The sequence below is a fragment of the Thunnus maccoyii genome, chromosome 11 (genome assembly GCF_910596095.1).
Source record: "Thunnus maccoyii chromosome 11, fThuMac1.1, whole genome shotgun sequence".
NCBI lineage: Eukaryota > Metazoa > Chordata > Actinopteri > Scombriformes > Scombridae > Thunnus > Thunnus maccoyii.
The window spans coordinates 8,927,630-8,945,114 of NC_056543.1; the positions used below are offsets into that span (position 1 = coordinate 8,927,630).

At 39.9% G+C, this 17,485-nt stretch overlaps 1 protein-coding gene across 2 annotated transcripts; it reads left to right on the forward strand.

The window, feature by feature from the left end:
- The first annotated feature begins 6,057 nt into the window (after positions 1-6,057).
- Positions 6,058-14,928, forward strand: gjc4b (gap junction protein gamma 4b). Of its 2 annotated transcripts, none has more exons than XM_042427154.1 (3): positions 6,058-6,265; positions 12,033-13,212; positions 13,427-14,928. In XM_042427154.1, the coding sequence occupies exons 2-3, from the start codon at positions 12,066-12,068 to the stop codon at positions 13,438-13,440; spliced, it is 1,161 nt and encodes a 386-aa protein (XP_042283088.1). In that variant the 5' UTR covers positions 6,058-6,265; positions 12,033-12,065; the 3' UTR covers positions 13,441-14,928. The 2 variants fall into 2 exon arrangements, with proteins under 2 accessions (XP_042283088.1, XP_042283089.1); XM_042427155.1 differs by lacking the exon at positions 6,058-6,265 and adding an exon at positions 6,544-6,611.
- The last annotated feature ends 2,557 nt before the right edge of the window (positions 14,929-17,485 follow it).

Sequence of the window (17,485 nt, forward strand, 5' to 3'; positions counted from 1 at the left end):
TCCGCCATTTACTGCAGAGTGGATGAATCCTGTTGATATTTCTCAGGGATGTTTAGTATTGCACTGGCCACATGCTGGCATGATGAGGTCATGATGGGGATTTATGTAACAAGAGAAAACATGCGTGTTACAACTGTAATGCATTACATTTAAAGTAATCTCCCCTACTTAATGATTTGCTGATACCGGCCAATACACACGCCAACATGTGAATAAGGTTAGTACTGGCATTTATTGTTTTCCACTTCAAGCACTGACCATGTCTAACGTGTGTGCCAACTTTCATGAGTGTTCAAGCAGCCCAAGAAGGTTGTTTTTTGCAACTGAGTTCGGCAAATAATTATTGTAATAATAATAATAATAATCCTTAGAATAACAATAGGGCCTTTGCACCACCCATTGTTCGGACACTAAATATTGGGGTACACAAAGAGGGAATTTCGCCCTAAAATTGTTGTAAATCTAGAAAATAACTTGATTTGGCTAGCTAGCTATAATAGCTTCAGCTGAACTGTTGACGTTTTCCAATATCTCATACGAGTTTCATTAGAAAGTATCTCACTTCGCAGCTAAGATGGACAAAAGGAAGGGTTAAAGTGATCAATTTTTTTTTCAATATACACATGGGGATGTTAGTAGTAACATAGACTGTGAAAGTATCTTTTAAGTTAAAACTGGTGCTAGTGGGGAAGGAGAACCGACAATTTCAGTGCAGAATTAAAAAAAAAACAAAATCAGAGAATTTGATTGACAAACCAGTTCTTAAAAATGCAGGTAAGAGGCTGCAGACCCACTAATGCTTTCAAATTTGATGCGAGTGAGGACTTAAATTTTCCTTTAACCCACAAAACAAAGCTTGTGTCTGACATTAACAAACTAGAACTAATTCGCCTGTTTCGTTGCACAGAATCTGTTGTTTCAGGAGGGAAACCCAGGACAGATAATCATCTCTGGATCCCGCCATCGCTGCACCCAGCCCCCGATACCCGCACCACCACCATCTGCTCCGGGGGTAGGGCTGTCTGTTTCCATGGTAACTGTGTACCCCTCCTCCCAGTAAGCACTGGGGCTTCTTTTGTGTGTCCCACGTGCAGTCTGTTCCAACTGTAACCCGACCATGCTACTGAGGGGTGCTGGTGTTGACTGCATGACGGACACAAGGGGTTTCGTAGCAGGATCTGCACACAAAGATAATACACAGTATTTGTCCACTATCATACAGTGAAACAAATATGGTGCTACAGACGAGATGCTACAGCCATGGAAAGACTCATAGATATATAGATATACAAAAAAACCTCACCAGGAACCTCACTATTTGGCACATCAGTCCCCCTCCCCCATTCAAAACAAGGTGACAATGCAAATTAAGCACACCCATCTCCTTTTACCCAGTGCCGAGTCACCCTGTTTCCCCTGCAGACTGTCACAAAACCGGGGTGATAGGCAGGAAAAGGAAGGGAGAAGCTGTAAATCAGCAAAGAAGGGGCAGTAAACCACAAGACTGCACAGTGGAAAGTTTTCATGCACTTAACTCAAAGGGATGAAACCGAAAAAGTCACAGAGCCACTACTTCAAAAATTACAACTTAAAGACATAGCAGTCTAACTTTATTAATGAGCCTTCATTAAATATGATACAAACTCAAAATATATAATATCTTATCTTGCTTTTAAAGGAAGCTCCTCAAACTTAACAATGTATCCCCTTCTCTAGTTAAAGGTGTAAAATATACATTGAGGACTTTATGGTGTTTAAAACATACATCCGGGTAAAGAAAAAAATGTTGCCAGGGTTATAATTACTGACACCCAAAGTTAGTTTCTCATTTCAAAAGCAATTTGTGGCCATAGTAATTGCATTGCCTTCCCTTGGCACATATGGCACCAACACCTCTGGTTATTGTTTTGCTGTATTTAGGAGGTGTGATATAGTGCTTCAAAATAGGCCTGTAGCATATTTTACAGCCCATATTGTTCGTTATATAAGTCTTTGTGAGATCGTGTTGTCCAAAACTCTTCTCTCTATCAGTGTATCTGTTATATTTTGGGGTTAAGTTGATACGAATTATTCTGATGTGAGGCAGAACCTTATTAGGCACTATCTGGGATACACAGACTCCTAAACAACACACAGATGGAAAGCATTAGTTTTTCTGGCAGGAAACTCAACTTCCCTGTTGTACTGTGAATCATAATGTTCGGGCTCGGTTTACTGCTTAACTTAATTACTATGTGTTTAGTGAATAATTACCAAAAAAAACCTTACAGGTGCAAGTAGAACTGCTACCTGAACATTCATGTTGCCTTTGTAATAAAAGATCACATTTATTTTAAGTATGGATGGTTGATGAGAGGGATGCTAAAGGAAAAAAATAGACACAAGGAGTGAAGAAATAATAGAAAAAAAAGCTGAGCTGCAAGAGAAAGGAATTCCATTCTGGCCCACAGCGAAGACACGGCTGGTCATTTTTCTAAAGTCATGTTGGACGGTTGCCAGGTTATCCTTGTGCTAATGCCATTTAATAAAAGGAGTTGCACTCTTGTGCATTTTGCTGGGTGTGTTGGCAAGGAGACTGCCTCAAGAATGCAAGTTAAAACAGTACAACCAGCAATGGTATGCAGCAAGCATTTACTCTACTAACTTAAAAGACCCCAATTTGACTGAAACATTTTGTGCATAAATGCATAAATGCTCCGTTCTGTGAGGATGGTGTTAATAGAAAGAGAAAGGAAACACAGTATCTTTGAAACATGGTGATGATGACACGCATCATTTCTAATTAAAAAAATTTTTTTGCTGAGAAGGCACGGTCACAACTGTCATTGAGTCCTGGAGCTATTTTCTTTTTGGTTTCATGGTCTTCTTTCTAAAGAGCTGACCACAGCTGCCTGAGGGGGAACATTATGGCTTTCCTTGTTGAACTTGCACAAGCGTTCAGGCTCAAAACCAGTTGCAGGCTGACTCTTTCATCAAACGTGTCACTGGCAGGAAAGCAAACATCACAAGGGGATGATTCACAGTGGGTCAGGTTCTGAAGCAAACAAGAGGGCAACTCTTGAGCAAAGCCCTTTCACCTCTTTAGAGATGTTGCAACATCATTGTCTGTAGAGCTCTCAACACTAAGATAAATCTGTCATTTAGCAAGCAAGAGAAACATAACAGATCAACAACAAGTCCAGGCATTTTTTGTGGTAAAACACCTAACAGGAAAAGCCCTAAGTAGTATAAGGAAGTATAGAGTAAAAGCAGTCATCGCTACACTAATGTGGAAAATTCATAAAATGCTATTTATGTTTTAAAAACGTTAACGCCCACACTGAAGTGCCACATTAAAAAAGTGTGTTAATCTCCTCTGTTGGGTAATCACAGACCATTGGAGCGAGCAGCTTTTGGCAAGATTGCATATCATACATAAGTATTTACACAATGATCAGTTTTCACAGCAACACTTTATTGCTAAATTCATCTACTTTGGAGGGCGTTTTTGATGAATCTGCTTTTGGTTGTCAAACATGTCGGTTTAGCATGGATGGAAGATGGAGAAAAATACAAGTGTTTTCGTATAGTGTGGGCAATTTTAACCCCTCCAGCTTTCTGGACTCGATATATATTTGTTATAAAATGCATCCCAACATGTATGGCACCTTTCCCACTTCAAATGTGGCACTTTACGCCCTGAAAATGACACTATTTGGACTTGACTGCAGTGTCAACAGCAGGGTTTTAGAGGCTATTACAGTACATCAACAATGGGAATAATGGAGTCCTTCACAAATATAGACAAGCTAACTTTGTGTTTAACCCTTGTGTGTGTTTAGAAGCAAACAGTGCAATCACGATAAACTGTTCTTCATCTTCATAGATTAATCATTAACATGCCTGCTCTAAATCCCATCATGAATGCGTCAATATCAAGAGCAACTGTACAATATTAATGCAAACACATCAATTTATCCTGCATTAGCAACAAGCCGACTCAGTTCAGTGGTTATTCAATAGTTTCAAGGAGCCATGAGTCTGGGCCGCTCATTCTCCAGATTATCTGTCTCTGTCATTTGGACTGTGGCACCCCACATCACACCCTATGAATAAAAGCATGCTTGTGGTTCACAATAGAACTCCACTGCTCTCTGAGAAGGGGGAAGGGCATTGCATTCCTCCACTGACCTCCTGTTTGCAGCAGATATTAAACAATAACTGCTGCTTTTTATGCGCTTCTCACTTGTTACGGCCAGTTATTTAAAAAAAAAAGAAAAAAAAAAAGAGACAAAACACAGCAGATCCCGAACTTTTTGCAGCCCATTCACAATGAGCAATATGTGAAGCCGATCTGCTTTGTCTGCGTTTTCTGTTTCGGAGATGTGGGTAAGCAGTGAAGACCGGCATTTCAGGAGATCCTGGAAGAACAATGTGATCATTCAGTTTGAGTGACAAAATCAGGAGGTTTATGCTGACTGGGTGCTTGTAATATTTAATCTGGGTAACCGCACATATGTCTCATTTACTTCTCTGGGGAAACTGCAGCGTAAGCCTACTGGAAATTCAACTGCTTAAAGGAAATTTCCCCTTGGATTTAGTAAGGCTAACACCATACTTCAGATGGTAGATGCCACATTTTTTATTTTCCAGAATAGTGCTGAGCTCAGGCAACTGACTACTCACTTTGTGATTCATGCCACCACTAGTCCACACCTCTTCAAGACCTAATGGGGGACATAAATCCTGGCATAAAAATAGTGCAAACTCTCCTTTGTCTTGTAATGAGCCTTATTGAGTGTATGAACATCTGCAGAATGATCACTTCTGGCAAGATACACAGTGCCACAGTTAAGTGGGGTGTATAGTTCAAAGAGATGCAAAGTGAGGGGAAGGCTGAGGAGACGCACGTGCTGCCCTTGCAAAAGAAAGTGTGACATGGCGGAGGAAGGGGCCTCATGATGGCAACAACTTCCCAACAGCAGGAAGAAGGGCACCCACTATCAGTAGGCCGTATGTTGTTCCACATCGCCAAGGTGGTGATAAGGCTGCTGCAAGAACAGACCGCATACAGTATGTGACTGCTGTTATCTTCACATGCTGCTTTAAGAAATGCGGGCAGATGTGGAAAACACATTTGCATTTTATAACATGAAGCACCCTTAAAGGATAGGTTCACAAATTTCAAGTATGTCTTAAAATAACAGTCAAGTTCCCACATAAACACTGAAGGAGGTTTTGCTCACTGTAATCATTCCTCCTGTTCATACTGGCTATTAAAAGATCCCTTTCAAATAAACTTTCAGTGTAAATGATTCAAAGTGTTTCGACACAGTCGTTTTGCGCAAAACTGCTTGTCTAAATGTTAATGTCTAAATGTAAATGTTAAATGTTTATCTGACGCTTGTATGAGGCTTCAGCAGACTGAGTCAGTCATATCAAGTGGAATTCCGTTTGTATTTTTCCCAGTTAATCCGCGGACGTAGTAACAAAAACAGGAACTTTGGCACTAAAAAGACTGACTTTGTAAGATATCTACTTGACTTGACTAATATAGACGGCTGAAGATTCACATTAGCTTCAGATAAACTTTTAAATACATTTTTGCACAAAACACGGCTTGTAGATTTTGTCCCTCATCACTTAAGTGTATTATGAAGGAATCTTCTAATGTCCAGTATGAACAGGAGGGATGATTGTGTCAAGAAAAACCTGCTTCACTGTTCATTTGGGCAAAATTGACAAAATTGAAAAAAATTGAACTGATCCTTTAAGGAGTTGTATGTATGTTTGCTCTGTTGATAGCAGTTAAAATTCTTTGCATTGATTGAATGCAGCTGCATTCAAAGTACATGCCTTTACATTCCCAACAGCTCTGTTTTTTTTTTTTTTAACACCATAAAGATATTGATTATTTGCTCACGCTTCCCTAGATTTACTGTGTTACTGTGCCTTATTCTCAGTCTTCTGAATCCAGGGTGAAGTTATAGACCGAAAGACGAAGCAAGGATTGCATCAGGAATGCTGGCAGTGGATCGTTTTCCTCCACTCTGCGCAGACAGGGGGTGGGGTGCCCGGCTGAAACGGGGAGGAGAAAAGGGGGGATTTGGGAATATTCTTTGTCCTCACCCCGCAGTACAACACACATAAACCGGAGAAGGACGCAGGCTCCTGGATGGCTTGATATTAGAGCGGGAGAGCTTTCTTTTAATTAAGAGAAGAAGGAAGGAAAAGCTCTTGAAACTTTGAGGAGCCGTCGGGAAACAGAGGACCTTAATATCACAAGGTAAATACTTGACAAACAAAGCGTGGCGGCTCAGAGACGCGCCAGCATCACGCAGCTTTTTTTTTTTTTTTAGCTTCTTGCTAACAGCGATGCTTTAACGAGCTTCAAGTTTTGTGTTTGCACCGGAAGACTTGTTTCTAAAACTGCTTCTGTGATTTAAAAGAGTGTCTAACCAAACCAGGGAACGAAAAATTCATCCTTAAAAACGCCAGCGCAAGTTTACGCGCACAAGCTGGCGCTGATTGAAACACGTAAATTGGCCGCATTATGTGAGTTATTGGTGATTTACGGCATATTTGGTGCACAATTTGTTGTCATAGCACCACGAGACGTGCTAATTGACAAGGTATGTTGAGTATTTTGGTCATTTTGACGGACATTTTGAGTGTGTGGACTGGATTTGGTGATGGGGGGGACCGCGCAGGGATTATGTTTTTTTTTTTTTTTTTTTTTCTGTCTCGAAGTTGCCTCAATCCAAAATCCTCACATTCTGGATAATAGGTGTTAAATTGCATCACGTTTCCTTTTATTAAAAGAACAACAGTGTTAGCATTAATCCCGTCCTAACCTACATGTGTATGTGGGAGCATGTGGGACACCCCGGTGACGTTTTCTCCCGTTTGCCACGAGGAGGATTTTTTTTTTTTCCCTTCTTCTCCATGAAAATTGGATATGTTTCCATTTCACATTGTGGTGTTTTTAATTAATTAAGGTGCTTCCACAAAAAAATACCAATACCAAGCCACATTGTTTTTATGGCATCATGTATCCTGGTGATGTGAAGGGTGAATGAGTTTATCCCCACCACCTCCACTCAGCTCACTGGAAGTCACTACTCGGTTTTCTGGTTCCTTCTTTTTTTGCCACTTCCTCAAACCCAGCTCGGGCCTCTCAGCTTTCGGGGTCTGGGATGAAGGAGGGGGACACCCCTGTATATCTAGCTTCCCAGATGTGAGAGCCACAAAAGCCTCTCTGTTCCACAGGACTCACACTGTTGAAACTACTTTGCTTCTTACTTTGAAGCGGGCTGTTTTTCTTTGAAGTGCTTCATATAGATATGCCTGTGCTGTCTCTGTAGACGGGACATGAAAAGGATGTGAAATTGACATGTGATGTGGTTTTTTTTTTTTTAGAGAGTGAAAAGATGTTAGATACAGGCAACTTTTAGTGTATCTGATCAATACTGGTCACATACCAGCATCTTGTTTGGGGAAAACACAAGCTTCAAGGTATTAGCGTTTAAGAAAGTCTACTAAATTTAAGTTTTTAACATGTTTTGTGTGTTTACTCTAAAGTTAGACTGATAAATCGGCTTGGCAGGTGTTAGTGTAAATGTCAGCCAATAAATGAGGAGAAAGTGCAGTAAAGAAATGCAAAAGATGGGTTTTTAATAGCTAAATATGACGATGCATTATCAAAAATGCTTATTTATTTTAGTATAAGAGGTTATAGTTTATGAAATAACCTGAACGAGATCCATTTAAGTTATATTAAAGGTGACTTGTTTAACTTTCCACACACTGTTGCCCTCTATGGCAGGAAGAGGTACTAATTATTAGATGTAACATCTTCTCACGTCATTGTCTACCTATTTTACTAATGGAAAGCTACCCTCAAGAGACATGTATATCCTGGTGTTAAATTATTACCCATTACAAAAGTTAAAACAACAAAAAGAAGTTGCGGTTCCTATGTGACGACTCAGGTTTGAACAGATGTTGTTTGTACAGATAGCGAGAAAGGTAGCCAAGAGTTGCCGCCAAGAGCAATGACACTGAATAGCAGCACAGGCCGGACCGTGTTGTCAGTGAGTTTATGTCTAACAATTCTCAACCATGGAGATGACACAAAAAAAATCTTTTTAACTAAAATAGTTACATATTTGCAGCTTTGAGTTTGGCATGGGACGTCAGCTCTGACAGCAGCTTTGGGCAACTCCTGACATTTAACCTACATTTCAAGTAGCAGGGTGTGCTGTTGACCTCCAGTCCTCATGTCCTCTGTAGCCTGAAAGGAGAGCATTTTAGATGACTGATACACAGTAGACGACCACTGTGATGGTGGAATGTAACTGATAAGATAAAATGATCGCTCGCAGTGTATTTTCAGGGCCGCGACTAACGATTCTTTTCATTAGCGATTTAATTTCTGGATTTAATCGATAAATCATGTTAGAAAATGGGTTTCCCAAAGCTCAAGAGTGACGTCCTCAAATGTCCTGTTTTGTCCACAACAGTCTACAACCCAAAGATGTTAAGTTTACTATCACAAAGGACTAAAGAAACCAGAAAATATTCACATTTGAGAAGCTGGAATCACAGAATTTGGACATTATTTTTTTCTTTAAAAATGACTCAACCTCATATCTATTTTCATGATCGATTAATATGCTGATCATTTCCTCATTTCTCTTAACCATTTTGTCTATAAAATGTCAGAAACAGAGAAAAATGCACATTGTTATTTCTTAGAGTTGAAGATGATGCTTCTAAATATTTTGTTCTTTCTGCAACCCAGAATCCAAAGATAGTAAATCATGTATGACACATAAAAGCTTAATCATCACATTTGCTGCTACAATATTTGATTACCAAAACAGATGGTGATTAATTTTGTGCTGTTGAGTAATTCTTGCATCTCTGTATACAATCAGTTGGTGCTAAACGTGTCTCTGCATGTGGTTTCAGCATGAAACTGCGTCCCTCCCCGAGGAAAGCGTTGTCAGATATCTTGATCTGGAAACCTGGCAGGGAGGTCGTCGTACTGTCATTCAGGTGTATCTGATTGTATGCAGGATGCAGCTGCGTACAGGCAGTGCTGCAGAAAAAGCCACAGAAAAAAGGGCGATGACAGCAGCAGCCACTGTGAGCAGTAAATGGTTAAACAAGATAGAGTGAATGAAAATGGCGAAGTAGTATGAAGGGAACATTTGTGCAAAGGCATGTGCACAGATTGGTTCCGCTGCATACTGACATAACTTGCGAAGACAGCACATGCGATCAGTAGGATAGTATAATGTCTCTCACAATCTCACAATCTCTTGACCTCACTGTGTGTGGTTTTACTCTTAAACGCAGATTACAAGCCGAGTGTGAACTCTTAGTCAACGTAAACCTCAAAGAATCTGATGTCAATCGTGAAACTGTCCGTTCAACAGCTGATTGTTCTGAGGGCCTGAGCTTCTGCAACTTATTGTAAACATATGTGCTTCATTGTAACCCTTTATTTACCAAGGGATAGTTCCCTCCAAACATAATGTTATAAATGTCATGTTCATACAGTACTCCCTTTCATACCTGTGAATTGCACAATACAAACCGTTCTTATTAAGGAGCTCTGCTGGGGCATTTTGGGGTGGTGCTTCCTCTTTTAAAGGCCTCTCAGTGGTAGTTTGTTAAAGGATCATTTGTCATTTTCCCTTTATTTGATTTGGCTTTTTTTCTTTCTTCAATTTTTCACTTCCTACATTCTTTGTATAAAAACATCAACTTGTGAACAGGTTATTTTTTACAGATTAGGGACGCACACAATCTGATCATCTGTTCCTCATTCACATGTTGGTTTTATTTTGGATTTGGTCTAATGCATTGGAACTGTAAATGAAACCTGTTAAAGTCAACATGTTTTTATTGGTGTGATATAATAGAAGCTCCTTGACCTCTGGTTCTCTGTGTGTCATTGATATTTGATGATCTAATCAGTGATTTAGTCATCACACATTTGCTATAATAAAAATAGTGAAATATCAGATTTCTGTTTGAGTAGATGCATAGTTTTTTTTCTGTAAAGCTTGAAGCTTTCTCTGTCAGGAGAGTGTTTTGGATAAAGCTTTGTTACTTTAGGTTTTAGGTATCGTGTGCATACTAGTGAATTTACTACCATACTACTTAAAGAAAATATGTGAAGCACAGTGTTTAAAAGAAACAGATGATTTACTCAGTTCACCTATCAGCGAATAATTAGTCAAATCTGCTTAAAGTCGGAGTGCGGGACATTTGTCTCCCCCTTCTGGCAGTGAGAGTAATTACAAAAACACTGTTAAAATGTGCTTACATCATTGGCTCCGCTGTAGCCTACTCTGTCGCTACTGTTGCAAATTATTTTGAGTGTCACACAACCCCTGAAAAATGACTCTTTTCACTATGAGAATTTGATCCATTTGGTCTGATAACATTTGGAAAGTCTAGAGGAGCCACTTGATTAAATTATTTTATCCCCATTCAAGTTAGCAGAAAGCTAACTAGAAGTTAGCCGGCTTGGCCGGGCGGAAGTCTCTGGATGTGCATTCAAACAGCCAGAGCAGGAAGGTCCTGCCTGACAGGAGATTTCAAAACTGTGTAGGCCTATATTGTGAAATAAAGAGATTTATCTGGCATTGATGGGCTTAATCAGCATTGTGTGAACTTGTTTGGTAAGGGAGTGAATGTAACTGACGTTCATTTATATGTAAAGGTTACGCACTGCAGGTTTGAGTGGTTTTTGGCTGCAAGTAAAACCTGCAGATTCCATGGCTTATGATTTCACACATTTGGATTGGTGTTGAAATGATTGATAATGTTGACAGTTCAAGCTTCTCAAATGTGAATATTTACTCCCTCATCTTAGTAAACTGAAAATCTTTGGGTTTGGACTGTGAATTGGTCAAAAAAAAAGTGAAAGACATCACTTTAGGCTGGAAAATGTAATTTTGAGAAATTATGATGGACATCTTTCACCGTTATCTGATGTTTTTTATAGAGCAAATGGTTAACAGATTAATTGAGGCCTGAAAGAAAGTAGTTTGCTGTGCTGTTGTAGCATTCACCTTGTGAATCTAACAGTAAATTGAAGCTGTGAAAGTAATAGAATAGGTAGCTGTAGAGTTTTCTTAGCTTCAGTAAGCACCCTTGGATGTAGCTTACCTACTTGGCACAAGCCTGGTAGCACAGTTTACAGCTTTGGATAATTACTCAGCAGAGGTTGTTACGAGGTCGGTCACAGATGGTGTGAAACCACAAGTGCTCTTCATTGCCTCTTTGGTGTTTTTTAATTGTCAGCTTTTACTGTCTTGGCAGTCAGATTATTAAACAATGAGTACCAGAAAATGGACGTGACATCTGTATTCAGTGTGTGTAAAATGTTCAAGTGTAATTAGACTGATCGCACACATCTTGAGGTGGTGTTGTGGTATTTTACATTTAGTGGACAGTGGAAAGACGGCCTTGAACGGTGCTTAGTCACATTTCTCATCAGAGAGTTCATAACCTTATCGTCTTTTCATTGTGATATGCCTCATGCTCCCTGCTTACTGTCTTAGTTGAACTTTTGGTCGCATGATTTGATGATAACATCGCCTGAGGCCTTTTCTAGAGATCCTTGCCTGAACATGCCCGCGTCATAGCAGTGATGTTAGTGTTTGGGACATCTCAGCTTTGTAACAGTGACATATTAGATCCACCTGGTGGCTATTATTGCAATAACATGGGGAGTTGAGAAGACAAAGTATTTTGAGATGTGGTGGAGCAAAATTACATAAGTAATAAGATAATTATTTAGGATTGTAGTGGAAAAAGAGCTTATATTTTTATTTTATTTAAATGTTTCATACAGTTCAACTTTAATTCTGGCCTTAACTGTCGCTTTGATTATGACCAAGTGTCTCTACTATGTCAGTTATTGCGTCAAAGTTTTCAATGACTACTACATTTTGCTGTTACACTCAATGACCACTTTCTTTTATTAATAATGACAGCTAATTTCAGTTTTTGTCTCTTCTTTTTCTTTGCAGATTTGAGAGGTACCCCACTATTCAAGAGGCAAAATGAGCTGGAGCTTCCTCACACGTCTGTTGGACGAGATTTCCAATCACTCCACCTTCGTGGGCAAAATCTGGCTCACCCTCCTCATCGTCTTCCGCATCGTGCTGACGGCTGTCGGGGGCGAGTCAATCTACTATGATGAACAGAGTAAATTTGTGTGCAACACACAGCAACCCGGTTGTGAGAATGTGTGCTACGACGCATTTGCGCCGCTGTCACACATCCGCTTCTGGGTCTTCCAGGTGATTATGATCACCACCCCCACTATTATGTACCTTGGCTTTGCCATGCATAAGATCGCCCGCATGGAGGACGATGACTACCGGCCCCGGAACAGAAAGCGGATGCCGATCGTGAGCCGCGGCGCCAACCGGGACTACGAGGAGGCGGAGGATAACGGGGAGGAGGACCCCATGATCCTGGAAGAGATCGAGCCAGATAAGGAAAAGGACGTCGTGGAGAAGCCCAGCAAAAAGCACGACGGACGCCGTCGCATCAAGCGAGACGGGCTCATGAAGGTGTACGTGTTTCAGCTGCTGTCACGTGCCATTTTTGAGGCATCGTTCCTGTTCGGACAGTACATCCTTTATGGGCTGGAGGTGGCACCGTCGTACGTGTGCACACGCTCTCCTTGCCCGCACACGGTGGATTGCTTCGTCTCACGCCCCACAGAGAAAACAATCTTCCTGCTCATCATGTACGCCGTCAGCGCTTTGTGTCTGCTCTTTACCATGCTGGAGATCCTTCACCTCGGCTACAGCGGTATTCGTGACTGCTTTTGCGCGCCACGGCCTCGGCCTCCCACCCCCCGTCACCCAGCTCTGGCCAGCCAGAGATCCTCCATCTGCCGCCAGCCGTCTGCACCTCCAGGCTACCACACAGCTCTGAAGAAGGACCCATCAGGAAAAATGGGCTTCAGGGATAACCTGGGAGACTCGGGCCGCGAGTCGTTCGGGGACGAGGCTTCATCGCGAGAGCTGGAGAGGCTGCGTAGACACCTAAAACTGGCCCAGCAACATCTGGATATGGCTTACCAGAATGAGGAGAGCAGCCCGTCACGCAGCAGCAGCCCAGAGTCCAATGGCACCGCAGTGGAACAGAACAGACTAAACTTTGCCCAGGAGAAGCAGAGCAGTACATGTGAGAAAGGTGAGGCTTCTACCTTGTTCTGTCCTCCACCTCAGGCAGTAGACATTTTCAGTTTGAGAACGTTGTACATCATGGCTTACATGTTTGAGCCTTGGTTGTAGAAACGCAGTATAATTTCTCCCTTTTTCATAAATTGAACTTCTGTCCTGTCAATGTATTTTGACTTAAATAACGAAACATTTTACTAACATGGTCACCATCTCTGTGTTCACAGGTCTCCGTGCATAGGTTCTCATCCGTCCAGCTGACACTGTAGATCAAAGTTTACATCAGGAGCAGTGAGCGGACATGAGGGAATCAAACAAGTGGAGTGTGTGTATGCACGTGTGTGACGTCATGAACTTGCTTGAGGTGGATGAAGTCATCCCAAGCCTTTCAGTGTTACGGCCAGCCGTGGTCGAACATCAAAGTCAAAGGAGGAGGAGAACGGTCGTCTCAACCCAGCAATACTTGAGACACCAGCCTGTCTGAAGATCCAAAGTGCTTACAAACTACCGCTGTGCAACAATAACCGTTAACATGTACTTCTCCCTCAGGGCAGCTATTCTCTTTCATATTTTTATTATGAGACTTAGAACTATTAGTCGTTTTTTAAGAGTTTGTCCTCTGTTGGAAGTTCACAGTGAATGCATCTCAAGTTTGCCTTAGACCGAAACTGGAACTCCATTTTATGGCATTTTTTGGCCAAGCCAGTCGTAGTACAAAAAAAAAAAAAAACATGTTTAAACTGTAAGAGTTGAATTTTGTATTTTGTGAGTAAGTGAATCAGTGAGTGAGTGCTTGTAGATGCAAACAAAAAGGTAAATGGACAAGGCACCACTCTTAAAAGAAAGGTACTGGAGTAATTGTCATACTGATGAAGACTTTGAGTTGTTAATTTTCATACAAAGGTTTCTTTCAAGTGTGTCACTTATTTTTATTTTATTTTTTTTTTTAATGTTGGCACTGCACCAGTCAACATTCTCTAGTCTGGTGCCAGGTATGGAAACTGGAACACACTTGGGGTGCCTTTGTCCAAAGGAATAAACAAACCTGGGTAATGCTTGAAAAACATGTATCTCTTGATATTGTCTTGTATTGTTCAAACTTGTATTTGATACTGTTCTTTATTTTATTCATTTTGAGTATTGTGGTATTGAAAAGAGGCTCTTGTCACTGTGGCAAACTTATTTTCTCTTATTTTCTTTTCTAAAAACAACATTCACTGCTGTCTTAGCTCCCTGAAGTCTGATTTAATCCATGGACTGCTGCATTCTGACAATGGTTTGGTACAATATGAGTTCAAGTGCAGTTTCACTTTAAAAATGTGCTCTTTCTTTATACTCTATAACTTGCAGCTTATTTTATTAGGTACACATTGGCCTTGAGCAACAAATGTTTCTTTCTCAGTCGGTTCAGATCCAGATTTATTTGTATCTGTTGGTTAAATAAGGGATAATACTGTATGTCATGTTCAATGTCTTTAAAGTGCTGATTTCTGGATTGGCGTTATTGCGGCTCCAGAGTCTGAATGAGGGTTGTAAACCATGTAATCATTTCAATGTGAATTCAAATGCCTTGAATGCGCTCTACTAAGATGCCGTCTTTTGTATTCTGAATCATACCCACAGTGCCAACTCAAATACTGTCATCTCAAGTTATTTTTGAGCAATGCTTTTTGTACTTTTTATACTTTTTGTATTGATAGTACTTTGTGGTTAGTTTTTAAAATAAATTTTTTTCAACAAATGCCAGTTTTTCAAGTGGTTTCAGTCTGCTTTCATCACTCGATTGAATGAAGTTTCTGTTGATCAATTTGTAAAAGGATACCCTTATATGCAACAACGCCTTGTGGGAAAAGTCAGCCAGCGACAAATGTAATTAAGCTTGTATTTGGAGAATACATTTAGATTTTTAACATATAAGGAGCTGCTGCGGTGACACTTAAAATCGGAGCTTAGCTGTGTGTTGAAACCTTTTTCAGGTAAACTAGTAGTTTAAAAGGTTTAAAACACAGCTGCATGCTAAATTCAACCCAAATCAGTCAAAACAAGCACAGTTTCAATTGCCTAATTTCACTTCAACCTGAAGTATGATGAAGCTACCATATAAGATCCATCCAACACAAGTGATTCAGAAAATAATGCTTTTTCTTCATTCAACCTTATTTTTCCTTGGAGAGTTGTAACCAAGCAAGCTTTCAGATTGCTGATTTTCCAGGTCAGCCAACCAGTTCACAGACAGCTAAGGAAAGAACTGACTGATTATAATTCATAGTCTAGTTGCACTTTGATTATCACAAGCCCCAGTTTATACTTATATACAAATGTAATATGTGCCCCCTACAGTAAAACACTAAATATCAATCATATACAAAATACATATAAATAAATATATTTTTACCCTTTGTCTGGTTTTATGCAAATTGCATCCTCAGCTGACTGAACAATTCACTTACCGGCCTTCATTGCTAACAGACTTGTACTGTGTGTCCTTTGTGTAAGTTCATGGTTGCTTTGAACAGACTTCTCCAGTTTGTCAGATAATCAGTAACCCTGTTTTTGGCATCAAAATTAAATTAAAGCATGTTACACCTTAATAATGCAACATTACATTGCATTAGTTTGGCCTTCATGGGGTCACATGTAGTAAAACATAAAAATGTTCAGAGTTCTGAGTCTCAGCATGTTCAACTTTAACCTGCAGTGACCTCTAGTGGCAATTTTACAGAACACCACTCCTGTCATCAAGGCCATGAACCAAAGGTTCAATTCAAACCATAACTTCTGAGGACACAGAAATGAGATTTAAGAGAGTTTAAATCCATCTTAAACCTTAATGACCCCCTCCTTAAAATGACATCTATTCCTTCTTCCTAATCGAAAAATACAGAATTTACAGATGTTTACTACTCAGTGTGTATTTACACTGGAGGTTTCAAGTTTCCACATCACGCTTGCGTACTTGTGGCTGGCTTTGATGTCACAAGTCATGCTCATATGTACAACCTTTTCATGCAGATTTCCGGTGAGAACAGAGGAACTTTTCACTTTCAGCAGATTAATGTGAAAACAGCTGTCTAGTGTCTCTGTACATACGTCATTCTGCACAGTGAAGCTCAAACATCCGACTGAAGGAACAAGAAGAAAAACACATTTTTGAGTGGAGGGAAACTTTAAACCACAGCCAAACTAATAACAGAGCTGCAGCCCCAAAACTTGCACTAAAAAGTTGACTCTTTAACATGCTGACGATCAGAACACCCAACCGATGATTTGTAATAACAAAAACGTGACATTATTGTGTAACAAAACAGATGTCTGACTTCTGCAAGTCACAGTCCAGTATTTCATGTATGGTGCAATATCTTTTATTTCACAATGTAACTGCAGATGATGTTTATCAGACAGTATCTAACAAAACTATCTGACGGTGTCATAAACTCTGAACATTTTTTGTGTTAAGTGCTGTTATTTTTCATATCTCTGTGCATTTAAAAACATTTTGAATGTTTTATATGTTTTCATCAAACATCAATACATGATGACCTCACAGAAATTAGGTTAAAACTCAAGATAACTAATTTGGTTCATTGTCAGTTAATCACTCCATCCATCTATTGAATGTAGCACATACAATAGATTGAATGTGCTACATCATCTATGATGTACAATGGTCATAACAATACCACCTCACATGAATGATGGTTTAGATGGTTTACAATGATCTACAATGCTGGTCTACAGTTTGCACCCTACACTGATTTCTTCAATGAGATCAAAACTATTACAAACTGTTTCAATATTTCCATAGTAATGTGTGATTATGTACTATTTTCCTCTACATACCATTGTCTAAAATTGACCCCTTTTATCTTAAAGGGGACTTATCATTCTTTTTGTGATTTTCTGTCATTTGTTATACTCTTATGATGCAAATGTCTTTGTTAAACATGGTCAAAGTTCAAAAAACTTGACGTGAATGTATGTAAAAATGCTCCCTGTAAGTCAAAAGCCAGGGCTTCAGCCTACTATGAATACTCTGATTGTAATGTTAGCTCTACATCTTCGTGATGACATCAGATTGTTTGCACATGTCCACAAATGGTTGTCCGTTCTGTAGTCTTTGTTGATAAGGTTGCTCTATGGGTTGTTTGCTTTGTCCACTCTCATATTTCGGATCAGATTCAGGCTTAAACATGTACAGATATATTTGACAAGTAGCCATTTGGAGTAAACAACAAAAAGAGTGAAATCCTACTACTTCTGTTTTTTTTTATGTAGCCTCCGGAGCT